The following is a 13,510-nucleotide window of genomic DNA, read 5'->3' as shown; positions in this document are numbered from 1 at the left end:
GATGGATAGTAAAGATTTTTAAATTGCATACTAGGTTGAAATAGTTTTAAGAGAGTTAGCTATATATGCGAATTTCATATTTCTCTTGTCTTTTAATTAAGAATTAAATACTTTTTGAGTTATAAACATTTTAGGGACAGCATTTTATTTACTAGAAGCCATTTTACATTCGTATGAATTATTTTTGCTTTAAAATTATATCCTTTCATTAAGCTACTCCACTGATATTAAAAAGGTGCACAGCAATTCATAATCATTTACAGCTGATATCTGTAAATGAGATGAAAAATCTATAATTATTGCTAGAATATTTCTCTGTTTTCATTTATTATGTTCTCTGTTTTAAAATTTCACAATAAAGGCTTGACTACCAAATAATTTCTTTAAAATCAAACAAAAGCCATTATAACACCTATATAATGCTACTCCATTCCATTTAATATTTAGGGAAATGCGTTTATGAGCTATGTAACTCACATGCCACTGCCTTCTTCCCACTGTTTTAATTGCTCTTTTACTGCTCTGTAGTTGGTCTGTAACATCTGTAGCCTTTCCTTGCGTTTTTCATGGGCATCTCTTAGCTCATCATTTTCTTGGCTCTGCAGAACACAAAAAAGCAAGTACACAAATTTGAAGAAAGTATTAATATAAGGTTTCAAATGAAAGACTACCCATCTAACTGGGAAATCTGAAAGAAAATAGTATGTAAACATGAACTAATTTTTTAAACACTTAAGCAGAAGAAAGGAGAGAGTCCCTAAAGTCACAGAGACTTAGCTTTTACATAATAAATCTGACCCACTTGCTGCATTTTTTTCAAGCTGCTTAAGTCATTTCAAAATTTTGCTATCAAATTAGTTTCATTCTTTTTCCTGTTGGTAATCAGTATAAATACAAACACCATGAGCTGATCTTACAGATTGTTTCTAAATTTTTCTTTTTTTTTTCAAACCAAGAATTTGTCTACACATGATTTCTTTGTTAGTTATAAGTGCACATATGATTAGTGTCAGAACACTAATCACAGTAAGACCAATTATTCAGCCTATGAATTCACAATTCGGGTGTAATCAAGCCCAAGGTTTACACAGGAGAAAGCAAATCTGACTAGCCCTGTTAGAAGTACCATACCTTAGCCTTTGTGGGTTTTACCAAGAAGAGCTGAAATGACAGAGCTGGGCTTAGTACCCTTGGAGAGGTCATAGAATATTCAGTCCAAACACGACTTTCTTATCTCAACTCCTAGTTTAAACAATTATAGTCAACTACTTCTGAATGTTTTAAATACAACACATGAGATAAATCTTCATTTTTAGATATAACCATAAAACAAACTAATAAAGGCCAAGTTCTCAGTCCTCAGAAGATGTAGGTGGATTACTTATGAATTGTGTAAAATAAATAACTACTTGAGTTTTTCCCCCTTGAGATACCAAATATGTTTTTTAACTTCATTCATATTTCTATATGAAGAAACTTGTATGCTTATTTGGTGGTGGCAACAGGTACTCTCTAGCAGTGATGTGAAATAAGACGAGTAGGGGTATAGTAGACAGAAAGATGTGAATTCCATTCTTAGACCTTTCTCATGTTAGCTCCATAATCTTAAGAACACTATTTAAATTAATTCAATTTCCTTTCCTGTAAAATATGGACAAGATGTCAGAAGTTTAAAACATGGTGATGAAATTAAATAAACTAACGTAGGCAACACCCCTAATCCTGTGCCTGCTCTACAGAGACACAGAGCAAAAATTAGTTTCCTTCTCTCTCCCCTTCCCAGGCATCAATAGTGATGCCTGTATCTTTTAGAAGCCACATTCACTGTTTTCCAGAACATCTATCTCTCCTCTCAACAGTGAAATAATACTCATAGTTTCCATTATTTTACTGCAATTCTACCTGTCTCAGTGGTATATTTTGCCATTCTGCTTTGAATATGTTTCCAGTAGGATAACTTCAATAATTGTCTTAAGTAGTTATTAGGAAGTGTTTCAGTCTTTTGTGCACCAAGAAGTGGTTTATATGCCATATGGAAAAGGAAGTGCTTGATGAAATAGCTTGAGAATAACATCACTTGACAGAAGCATTCAGAGTAAATGTTATCCTGAATAGTTTTATAAGATACAGAAATCATAGTTACTAGAAACTTGCTAAAAGTGGCATGGCTTAATAGATACAGTGAAAGTCAAAAGTTCAGGATATCAACAATTCGATTGATATTGTTCATTTTGATGCAAGAACCATATATTACAAGATAAGTATTCCCAGTTTCACCACTGCTATTCGAATGTACTAGAAGTTCTAGCTAGAGCAATTAGGCAAAAAAGAAATAAAAGGCATCCAGATCAGAAAAGAAGAAGTAAAATTATTTTTATTCATACATAACATGATTCTATATATAGAAAATCCCAAGGATTTCAAAAGAAAACTACTAGATGAATAAAAAGCTAATAAATGAATTCAGCAAGGTGATCAACACACAAAAATCAGTAGTGTTTTTATACATCAGCAATGAACAAGCTGAAAATAAATTAAGATAACAATCTTTTGAAATAGCATCTAAAAGAATAAAATATCTAGGAATAATTTTAAACAGAGGTGAAACACTTGCACACTGAAAACTATAAAATATTGGTGAAAAAATTTAAATGAGACCTGAAAAAGTGGAAAGGCACCCATGGTGTTGAATTTGAAAACTTAGTATTGTTAAGATGTCAACACTACCCAAAACAATCCACAGATTCAATGTAATCCTTTTCAAAATTCCAACAACCTTTTTTGCAGAAATGGAAACGTTGATCCTTAAACTCATATGGAATTGCAAAGGGCCCCAAATAGCCAAAACAATTCCAAAAAAAGAACAAAGCTGGAGGACTCACATTTCCCAATTTCAAAACTTACTACAAACCTACATTAATCAAAACATTATGGCATTGGTATCAGAAGTAAAGTACTGATCAATAGAATAGGACTGGGAGTCCAGAAATAAATCCATAAAGCTATGGACAACTGATTAACAACAAGGGTGACAAGTCCACGCAATAGTTAAAGAATATCTTTTCAACAAATGATTCTGGGACAAGTGGATCTCTACATGCAGAAGAATATATAAAAATTAACTCAAAATGGATCAATAACCTAAAATAAGAGCTAAAACCATGAAACTCTTAGAAGAAAACATAGGAGTGAATCTTCAGGGACTTGTATTTGGCAGTAGATTCTTAAATATAACAACAAAAGCATGAGCAACAAAAAAAATAGCTATATCGGACTTCATCAAAATAAAAAAATTTTGTGCACTTAAGGACATTATCAAGAAAAAGAAAACACAACTGTCCTAGACATCCAGTGCTGCTATACCGGAAATACCACAAGTGGATGGCTTCAACAAACAGAAGTTTATTCTCTCACAGTCTAGTAGGCTAGAAGTCCAAATTCAGGGCATCAGCTCCAGGGGAAGTCTTTCTCTCTCTGTTAGCTCTGAAGGAAGGTCCTTATCATCAATCTTCCCCTGGTCAAGGAGCTTCTCAGTGCAGGGACATAGGAAAATCACATCAGATGACAAAATGGTGGACAATCACACAATACTGGGAATCATGGCCTAGCCAAATTGATACACATATTTTTGTGGGACACAATTCAATCCATGACATTCCACTCTTTGGCCCCCCAAAATTCATGTCCTTGCTACATGTAAAACATATTCACCCCAATGTATCACAGAAAAAGTCTTATATCAACTCCAAGTCCAGAATCCAAAAATTCCTCTTCATCTGTGAAATCTAGAATACAAGTTATCTGCTTCCAAAGGTACAATGGTGTAACAGGCAGGTACAAACTAGACATTTCCATTACAAACTGGAGAAACTGGAAGGAAAGAAGGGATAACAGGCACCAAGCAAGTCAGTAGAACACATTACATTAGCCCTCAAGGCTTGAAAATAATCCTCTGTTCTCTGAGACCATTTAAATAATGGCCCCGCCCTCTGGACTCTAGGTATTGGCCACACTCTCTGGATTCTGACTGGCAGTTCCCTCAGCCCTGGGCTTCAGCTCTGCCTTCCAGGTCGACTGGAACGGTGACTCTGCTCCCTCGGCTTTAGGCACACCATTCTCCTAGTCCATAAGAGTAGCAACTCCACCCTTAGAAACACCAGAGGCCATGGTTCCACCCGTTGAGACCCCAGAGGTCATGGTCATACCCTTTGAGACTGAGGCAGCTTGCCTTCCTGTGTTCCTTGTCTCTTCAACTTGTGCTCCTTGGTTCCTTGGCCTCTCGGCTCCTTGGGCCTTACCACCCACGTTTGCCCTGCTGGGGAAAGTGTTTCAAAGCTCTGTAGCTCCACTGATAAGTGCCTTGAGGCACCCCACTCCACCAGGAAGCCTCCTGCACAATGGCACTCAGCTCTCTCGCTCTGTGTGTCAGCTCCAGCGCCATCTCACACTGATCTCCTGGTTCTGCTGCTGCCAGTCCTCTGCTGCTGCTTCTCGCTGTCTGCATCATCTCTAGTGTAACAGCTCTCCTCACTTCCTTTGGAGTCCTCACCAGAATTGTCTCTGATGTCCATAATTCCACCAACAGTCTCTTTAAGGCAACTACTTCCACATTTTAGGTATCTGTTAGAGCAGCACCCCACTCTCAGTACCAAATTCTGTCTTAGTCATCCAATGCTGCTACAACAGAAATACCACAAGTGTATGGGCTTCTGTTTATTAAAGCCATCCACTTGTGGTATTTCTGTTGAAGCAGCACTGGATGACTAAGACAACAACCTACAGAATGGGAAAAATATTTGAAAATAATATATCTGATAAGAGTTTAACATCTAGAGTATATAAAGAACTCCTACAAGTCAACAACAAAAAGACTAACATCCCATTAAAAAATGGGCAACAGACATGAATAAACATTTCTCCAAAGAAGATGTTAAAAAGCCAATAAGGAGATAAAAAAGACACTCAACATCATTAGTAATTACGGAAATACAAATCAAAATCACAATGAGATACCACTTCACATATACTAGGATGGATATTATCAAGGAAACAGAAAATAACAAGTGTTGGTTAGTATGTGGAGAAATTGGAACCCTCATATATTGCTGGTGGGACTGTAAGATGATGCAGCTGCCGTAGAAAACAGTGTGACAGTTCTTCAAAAGTTAAACACAGAATTACTATGTGACCTGCAATTCCACTCCTGGATGTAAACCCAAAAGACTTGAAGGCAGGGACTCAAACAGACACTTGTACACCAATGTTCATTGCAGCATTACTCACAGTCATGTAAATATGGATTGAGGGCAGTGTCTGACCTCCTCAAACTTCATGAGAGGGAAGGAGAATCAAGATCAAAAGACCAAGGCTGATTCCTATGAAGCTGGGGTCGGACATGTCTCCTCTCTCTGCCATCCTTACCAATTCTAACACTAACCGTCCCTCCCACAGCACTCTCTACTGGGTTCAATAATGCACTGCAATGGAAACATAGAACTCACAGAGCATATGCACAATTATGAGGTTTATTAGTGAAATAACAGTTACAATTCATGCTCAGGAACACTCAAGAGACTGTTCTTCCATCAGGATAGCCTCTTCCCAGCCATGCTCGTAGGCACACCTCTCCCTGTCCCTCAGTCTCTGCCCAAAGGCACTCAGCTTTCTCTCTCCGTGGGCCAGGAAGCCCACCACGCAGTCTCCTGCTGCTGGGTCTACGCTACTGGGTCTCTCCTGCTAGTCTCTCCTCACTCGGTGATGGGCTTCTCCTCTCTACTCTGGAACTGCTTCTTATTTAAGGCAAAAGTGACCAATCTCTTCGGTAGGCGAAAGGTACCCTATCACACAATCACCTGGGTGGGAGTTACAAGAAAGGCCACACACAAAAGTAATTAATCTCACCACAAGTCAAAAGTGGAAACAATCCAAATGTCCATCAACAGATGAATGGATAAGCAAACTGTGGTATATAATACAGTATTATTTAGCCACAAAAAGGAATGAAGTTCTAATACACACTAGGATGAAGCTTGAAAACGTTATGCTAAGAAAAATAAGCCAGACACAAAAGAACAAATATTGTAGGATCCCATTTATATGAAATATCTAGAACAGGCAAATGGTTAAAACGGCTAATTTTATTATATTGTTATATTGTTGTTGTTGTTAGGTGCCGTCTAGTTGGTTCCGACTTATAGTGACCCTACGTACAATAGAATGAAACAGTTAGATTTGAGCCCATTGTTGCAGTCACTGTCTCAATCCATCTTGTTCAGTGTCTTCCTCTTTTTTGCTGACCCTCTACTTTACCAAGTGTGATGTCCTTCTCCAGGAACTGATCCCTCCTGATAACATGTCCATAGTATGTGAGATGAAGTCTCGCCATCCTTTCCTCTAAAGAGCATTCTGGCTTCCAAGACAGATTTGTTCATTCTTTTGGCAGTCCATGGTATATTCAATATTCTTCACCAACACCACAATTCAAAGGCATCAATTCTTCTTCAGTCTTCCTTATTCATTGTCCAGCTTCTGCATACATATGAGGCAACTGAAAATACAGTGGCTTGGGTCAGATGCACCTTAATCTTCAAGATGACAGTCTTTGCTTTTTAACTCTTTAAAGAGGTCTTTTGCAGCGAATTTGCTCAATGCAGTGCATCTTTTGATTTCCTGACTGCTGCTTCCACGGGTGTTGACTGTGGATCCAAGTAAAATGAAATTCTTGACAACTTCATTATTCTCTCCGTTTATCATGATGTTGATTATTGGTCCAGTTGAGAGGATTTCTGTGTTGTTTATGCTGAGGTGTAATCCATACTGAAGGCTGTAGTTTTGACCTTCATCAGTAAGTGCTTCAAGTCCTCTTTACTTTTAGGAAGCAAGGTTGTGTCATCTGCATAATGCAGGTTGTTAATGAGTCTTCCTCCAACCCTGATGACCCGTTTTTCTTCATATAGTTCAGCTTCTCAGATTATTTGTTTAGCATACAGGCTGAATAAGTATGGTGAAAGGATACAACCCTGATGCACACCTTTCTTGACTTTAAACCACAGACTATTCCCTTGTTCTGTTCGAACGACGGCCTCTTGATCTATGTACGGGTTCCTCACGAGCACAAGTAAGTGTTCTGGAATTCCTATTCTTTGCAGTGTTATCCATAATTTGTTATGATCCACAGTTGAAAGTCTTTGCATAGTTAATAAAACACAGGTTAATATATTTCTGGTATTCTCTGCTTTCAGCCAGGATCCATCGGACATCAGCAGTGATATCCCTCGTTCCATGTCCTCTTCTGAATCTGGCTTGAATTTCTGGCAGTTCCCTGTCAACGTACTGCTGTAGCTGCTTTTGAATGATCTTCAGCAACATTTTACTTGCATCTAATATTAATAATATTGTTCAATAATTTCCACATTTGGTCGGATCACCTTTCCTTGGAATCAGCATAAATATGGATCTCTTCCAGTCGGTTGGCCAGGTAGCTGTCCTCCAAATTTCTTGGCACTACCAGTGCTGCATCCGTTTGTTGAAACACCTCAATTGGTATTCCGTCAATTCCTGGAGCCTTGTTTTTCGCCAATATCTTCAGTGCAGCTTAGACCTCTTCCTCCAGTACCATGGGTTCTTGATCATATTCTACCTCCTGAAATGGTTGAACATCCACCAATTCTTTTTGGTACACTGACTCTGTGTATTCCTTCCATCTTCTTTTAATGTTTCCTGTGTCATTTAATATTTTCTCTGTAGAATCCTTCAGTACTGCAATTTGAGGCTTGAATTTTTTTTTTTTCTTTTGACTTCAGAAATGCCAAGAGTGTTCCTCCCTTTTGGTTTTCTAAATCCAGGTCTTTGCACATGTCATTATAATACGTTACCTTGTCTTCTGGAGCCACCATTTGAAATCTTCTATTCAGCTCTTTTACTTCATCATTTCTTCCTTTTTCTTTATCAAAAATTTTATTTCATATACATATATATATATGTAAAATTTGCATATATAAAATTTGCCATGTTAACCTTTTTTGGTACAATTTACTGACATTAATTATATTCACAATGTTGTGTAACCATTGTCACTATTCATTTCCAAAACTTTTCCATCACCCTAAACAGAAACTTTGTACCCTTTAAGCATTAACTTCCCATTCGGCTCTACCCTTAGCCCACAGTAATCACAAATCTACCTTCTGTAAATATTGTCACTGTTTTAGAATTTGTAAGTATTGCCTCAATCACTGAATTTATTATTGAAAATATTATTATTCAGTATTTCCCTAATTCTCAAATATAAACTATTTTAAGTCATTAATCCAAAGATTAAGACTCAATAAAAAGTCCTGAGTCTCATATATTACTCACTATGTGCCACAGTCTGTACTAGGCATACTAATTAATATTGTAAGCACTCAATGCTGCCATCTCTAACTCCTAAAACTTTAGTGCAATATATTTCAATATTAAGAAAGACATTTTGTTTTCCTATAGTAATTCAAATAAGTGACTCCTTCCATTAAGTAGCAATTATAGAAAAATAGTTTTATAGATGAGCTTTCTGCTTTAATTTTATGTTTTTAACTTATCATACAAAACACTAGAGTGCTTACATAATTATTATGAAATTATTAAAGTCTAAGCTAGAGATTTTTTGGTAACAGTGGAAAACTAAACTAGAGATTATTTGATAAATCAATTTGATGGACATAATTTGCAATAATTATTATTTTAAAAGGCAGTTTTATCCAGAGAGTCATACTTTGGGGATGCTGTGATCAAACTGTAATTCATGGGTAAAATTAGTCCTAGAAACTATTGTTCCTTATTCCTACTTCAAGAATAGACAGTAAGGTTTTATAAAAATGTAAATATAAGGTATATATCTTTACATTTACATTTTTATATATACAGATACCATAAAAACTTTTCCCTTATTTTACTGCAACAACAGCTGAAATAATCAGTCAAAAGTTGGATATCTCAAAAGAAATAATATTTAAAAAAGAATAACCAAGATATTTTTTCATAATATGCTAACAAATCCAATTTAGCCATAGTTTGGATTATGATTCTTCAAGTCTCATTTGACAAGTAACAGCCAAAGTCTTAAGAGCAGTACTTCATTTGGGAAATATTATCCCCAAAGATCTCACAACAAAATCAAGTGTAAGGACTGACAAATGCACTATATATCGTTAATTACTATGTTTTCCTCAAAATGTACATACCAAAAAATAATCCCATGGGCAGCCACTGAATGAAAGCCATTTATTAGATCATTCATTAAAACATTTACTAAGTACCTTCTAAGTATTTTGTAATTAAACTAACCTAAATCGGAGGCTCTAACTTCTGGGTACAAACAAGCCTGAATGACTAAACCATTAGGAAATAGATAAGAGAAATATTGTACAACTGACTTTACTCAAAGATATTTGCAATTCTCTTTTTGAATTCTTAAGAATATAAATGATTCTTGCTCTAATCCACTTATTTGCCCAAAGGCTCCTTTACAGGAATAAGGCAAACCAAAATCATGGATACTGTTAACGAAGCAGTTTTCAATCTTTAGGGAATGATAGCAAGACTGTAGAAAAGTAAATATATATATGTATGTTATGTATTTTAATGAAATACCAAGGATTCCGTGTATGTCTAATTTCAGCAGAATATATAAAGTTCAGGAGCAAGGGAGAATGAAGAAAACTAAAGATACAATGGAAAGATTAGTTCAAAGGGTTAACGGACCACACCTACCCCGGCCTCCACCAGACTGAGTCCAGTACAACTAGACGGTGCCCAACTACCACCACTGACTGCTCTGACAGGGATCACAACAGAGGATCCCCGACAGAGCTGGAGAAAAATGTAGAACAGAATACTAACTCACAAAAAAAGACCAGACTCAATGCCCTGACGGAGACTGGAAAAACCCTGAGACTATGGACCCCGGACACCGTTTAGCTCAGTAATGAAGTCACTCTCGAGGTTCACCCTTCAGCCAAAGATCAGACAGCCTCATAAAACAAAATGAGACTAAAGGGGCATGACAGCCCAGCAGCAAAGACTAGAAGGCAGGAGGGGACAGGAAAGCTGGAAATACGGAACCCTAGGTCGAGAAGGAAGAGTGTTGACATGTCATGGGGTTGTTAACCAATGTCATAAAACAATATGTTTACTACTCAATGAGAAACTAGTTTGCTCTGTAAACTTTCATCTAAAGTACAATAAAAAAAAAAGGAGAATATATAAAGTTCATGAATACCAGAGCACTGAAAAGTAAAAGACATATAAACTGTATTCAAAGGACACATTAATGTTATAAAGTAACATTAGTACATAAAATAGAATACTACAGTCATAAAGAATAATGAAGGGGTCTCAAAATATAACATGGATGAGCGAAATAAGTCAATCACAAAAGGACAAATGTTGTATGATCCCACTTTTATAAGAAGACAAGAATAGGTATATATAACAGAATGGCCCATAAAATAAAGAATATCAACTGGGAGTATTGTGCTCCTTTAAAAAATCATCTATATGAGACCGAATAGTCAACAACTACCCTAAAGCAAAGATGAGACGGTAAGGGGACAGCGGCACTAGATTACTGGAAATGGAACAACCAGAACAGAATTAATGAGAATGTGGACACACTGTGAACAATGTGATCAATGTCACTGGATACTTTGTATAGAAATTGTTAAATGAGAACCTAATTTTCTGTGTAAACACAATAAAATGTTACTTAAAAAATAAAAATTAATTAATTAATTAACAGCATTGAAAAGTGCTAATAGAAACAAGTTGTCAAAAATGAGTAAAGCAGGGCTACAAGGCATTAGTGATTTTAAGGACAATAAAGATTTCATAAATGTCTGATGCACTGGTTTCCAAATTATACTTTATAGGTTGTTAGACCACTATAGTCATGAAGTCAGGCTTATGTGTGGCATTTTTATAATAATAGCTTCGATCTCTTTCACTACTGTAGGTTTGTTTATCACAATGTTGGTCACCCATCTTGACAATACATACAATTAATCAAAAAAGTAAACTGGGCAAGATAATTTGTTAATATTTCTATAAAATTTGTAATTAGTATTAGAATAATTTAATACACATTACTTACTGCCGATATTTTAAAAAGCACAATTTCAGTATATCCAAGTGTATACAAATATGTTCCATGGAGTACTGGTGTAATTTACTTGTCCCTCCACTCCTTCAATCCACCCTGGTGATCAACTTGGGATTCTAAAGTTACCTACTCTGCCATGGCTCATGCTATTTGTCTTTAGTTCAGCGTTTCCCATGGTATCCACCGTAAAGTAACAGTTCTTTTGGAAATGTTAATAGGTATAATATAGTCAAGAAAATATGAGAAATAATGTATTATACTTTTCATAGATTCATAATGCACACGAATATGTTGAAGTCTTACAAATAACAAACTATTTGACCCAGTGTTTACAATAATTATCTGAGCATGGAACATTTTTGTTTGCCATGCTCCTATCAGTTTCTGGAAGACCAAGATTCCGTAGAATACTGACTGGGGAGAAACCCTGATAAAAGTTCAACGTGTATTAGTGGGTAATGGTCTACAAAAGGGCACCAATATCAACACATATATTTTTAAAATCACAAATTCCTACCCTTACCTTATATTCACATGCACTTGAGCAATAGCAACAATATTAATATCATTACAGCATAATGCCTCCACATGTTTGTCAGTTTTTCATACTCTGCACATTGCTGTGATGCTGGAAGCTATGTTACTGGTATTCAAATACCAGCAGGGTCACCTGTGGCAGACAGGTTTCAGCTGATATAAATATCATTGATATCACACGCAAGTAAAATTTTGCTAAGGATCATTCAAAAGCAGTTGCAACAGTACATCAACAGGGAACTGGCAGAAATTAAAGCCAGATTCAGAAGAGGATGTGGATCCAGGGATATCATTGCTGATGTCAGATGGATCCTGGCTGAAAGCAGAGAATACCAGAAAGATGTTTACCTGTGTTTTATTGACTATGCAAAGGCCTTTGACTGTGTCGATCATAACAAATTATACATAACATTTCGAAGAATGGGAATTGTAGAACACTTAATTGTGCTCACGAGGAACCTGTACCTGGATCAAGAGGCAGCTGTTCAAACAGACCAAGGGGACGTCGCATGGTTTAAAGTCAGGAAAGATGTGCGTCAGGGTTGTATCCTTTCACCATACCTATTCATTCTGTATGCTGAGCAAATAATCCGAGAAGCTGAACTACATGAAGAAGAACATGACATTAAGATTGGAAGAAGATGCATCAACAACCTGCATTATGCAGATGACACAACCTTGCTTGCTGAAAATGAAGGAGACTTGAAGCACTTACTGATGAAAATCAAAGATCACAGCCTTTGGATTACACCTCAACATAAAGAAAACAAAAATCCTCACGACTGGACCGATGAGCAACATCATGGTTAACGAAAAAAAGATTGAAGTTGCTAAGTATTTCATTTTACTTGGATCCACAATCAAACCCATGGAAGCAGCAGTCAAGAAATCAAAAGATGCACTGCATTGGGCAAATCTGCTGCAAAAGACCTCTTTAAAGTGCTAAAAAGCAAAGATGTCACCTTGAAGACTAAGGTACACCTGACCCAATCCAGGATATTTTCAATTGCCTCATATGCACGCAAAAGCTGGACAATGAATAAGGAAGACCGAAGAAGAACTGATGCCTTTGAACTGTGGTGTTGGTGAAAAATATTGAATATATCACGGACTGCCAAAAGAATGAACAAATCTGTCTTGGAAGAAGTACAACCAGGATGTTCCTTAGAAGGAAGGTTGATGAGATTACGTCTCACATACTTTGAACATGATATCAGGAGGGATCAGTTCCTGGAGAAGGACATCATGCTTGGTAAAGTTAAAGGTCAGCAAAAAAGAGGAAGACCCTCAACAAGATGGACTGACACAGTGGCGACAACAATGGGCTCAAGCATAACAATTATGAGGATGGGGCAGGACCAGGCAATGTTTTGTTCTGTTGTACATAGGGTCGCTGTAAGTCAAAACCAACTCGACAGCATCTAACAAGAGCAATATAGCCTAATGAAGAGTATTATAGAAAGAGGTCCTCTGTCTTCACTAAATAAGATGATAATCCTTGGTAGCTTAAAGTCAGGCTACAAATTAATGCCCATGGAAGCAGCAATCAAGAAATCAAATGATGTATTATTGCATTGGGCAAATCTGCTACAAAATACCTCTTTAAAGTGTCAAAAAGCGAGGTTCCAGCAAAATGGCGCTCTAGGCAGAAGCACCACTCCGTCCCTCCACAGCAAAGATCAAAAAAACTAAGCCGAACAGAGAATACAACAATCCTGAAACCCTAAAACATCAAATGAAGACATAAAGAACTCAGCCAAGCACCAAATGGAGTGACAAAACTGACAGAGAACGGAGAGCGAGGAGAGATTCATGCAGAGGTCCCCTACCAGCTAA

The 13,510-nt window shown here is 36.8% G+C and overlaps 1 protein-coding gene across 1 annotated transcript in view; it reads right to left on the bottom strand.

Moving 5' to 3' along the window:
• Positions 1 to 13,510, bottom strand: part of LOC111820056 (centlein-like) — a 68,849-nt gene that overhangs the window by 36,615 nt on the left and 18,724 nt on the right. Inside the window, exon 4 of the mRNA XM_023728565.1 lies at positions 478 to 599. Coding sequence (XP_023584333.1) covers positions 478 to 599 — 122 coding nt within the window. The remainder of the gene's footprint in view (positions 1 to 477; positions 600 to 13,510) is intronic.

The sequence above is a fragment of the Trichechus manatus genome, unplaced genomic scaffold, assembly GCF_000243295.1.
Source record: "Trichechus manatus latirostris isolate Lorelei unplaced genomic scaffold, TriManLat1.0 scaffold00025, whole genome shotgun sequence".
Taxonomy (NCBI): domain Eukaryota; kingdom Metazoa; phylum Chordata; class Mammalia; order Sirenia; family Trichechidae; genus Trichechus; species Trichechus manatus.
The sequence above is the reverse complement of the archived record's forward strand: the minus strand, read 5'-3'. Positions and strand labels throughout refer to the sequence as shown.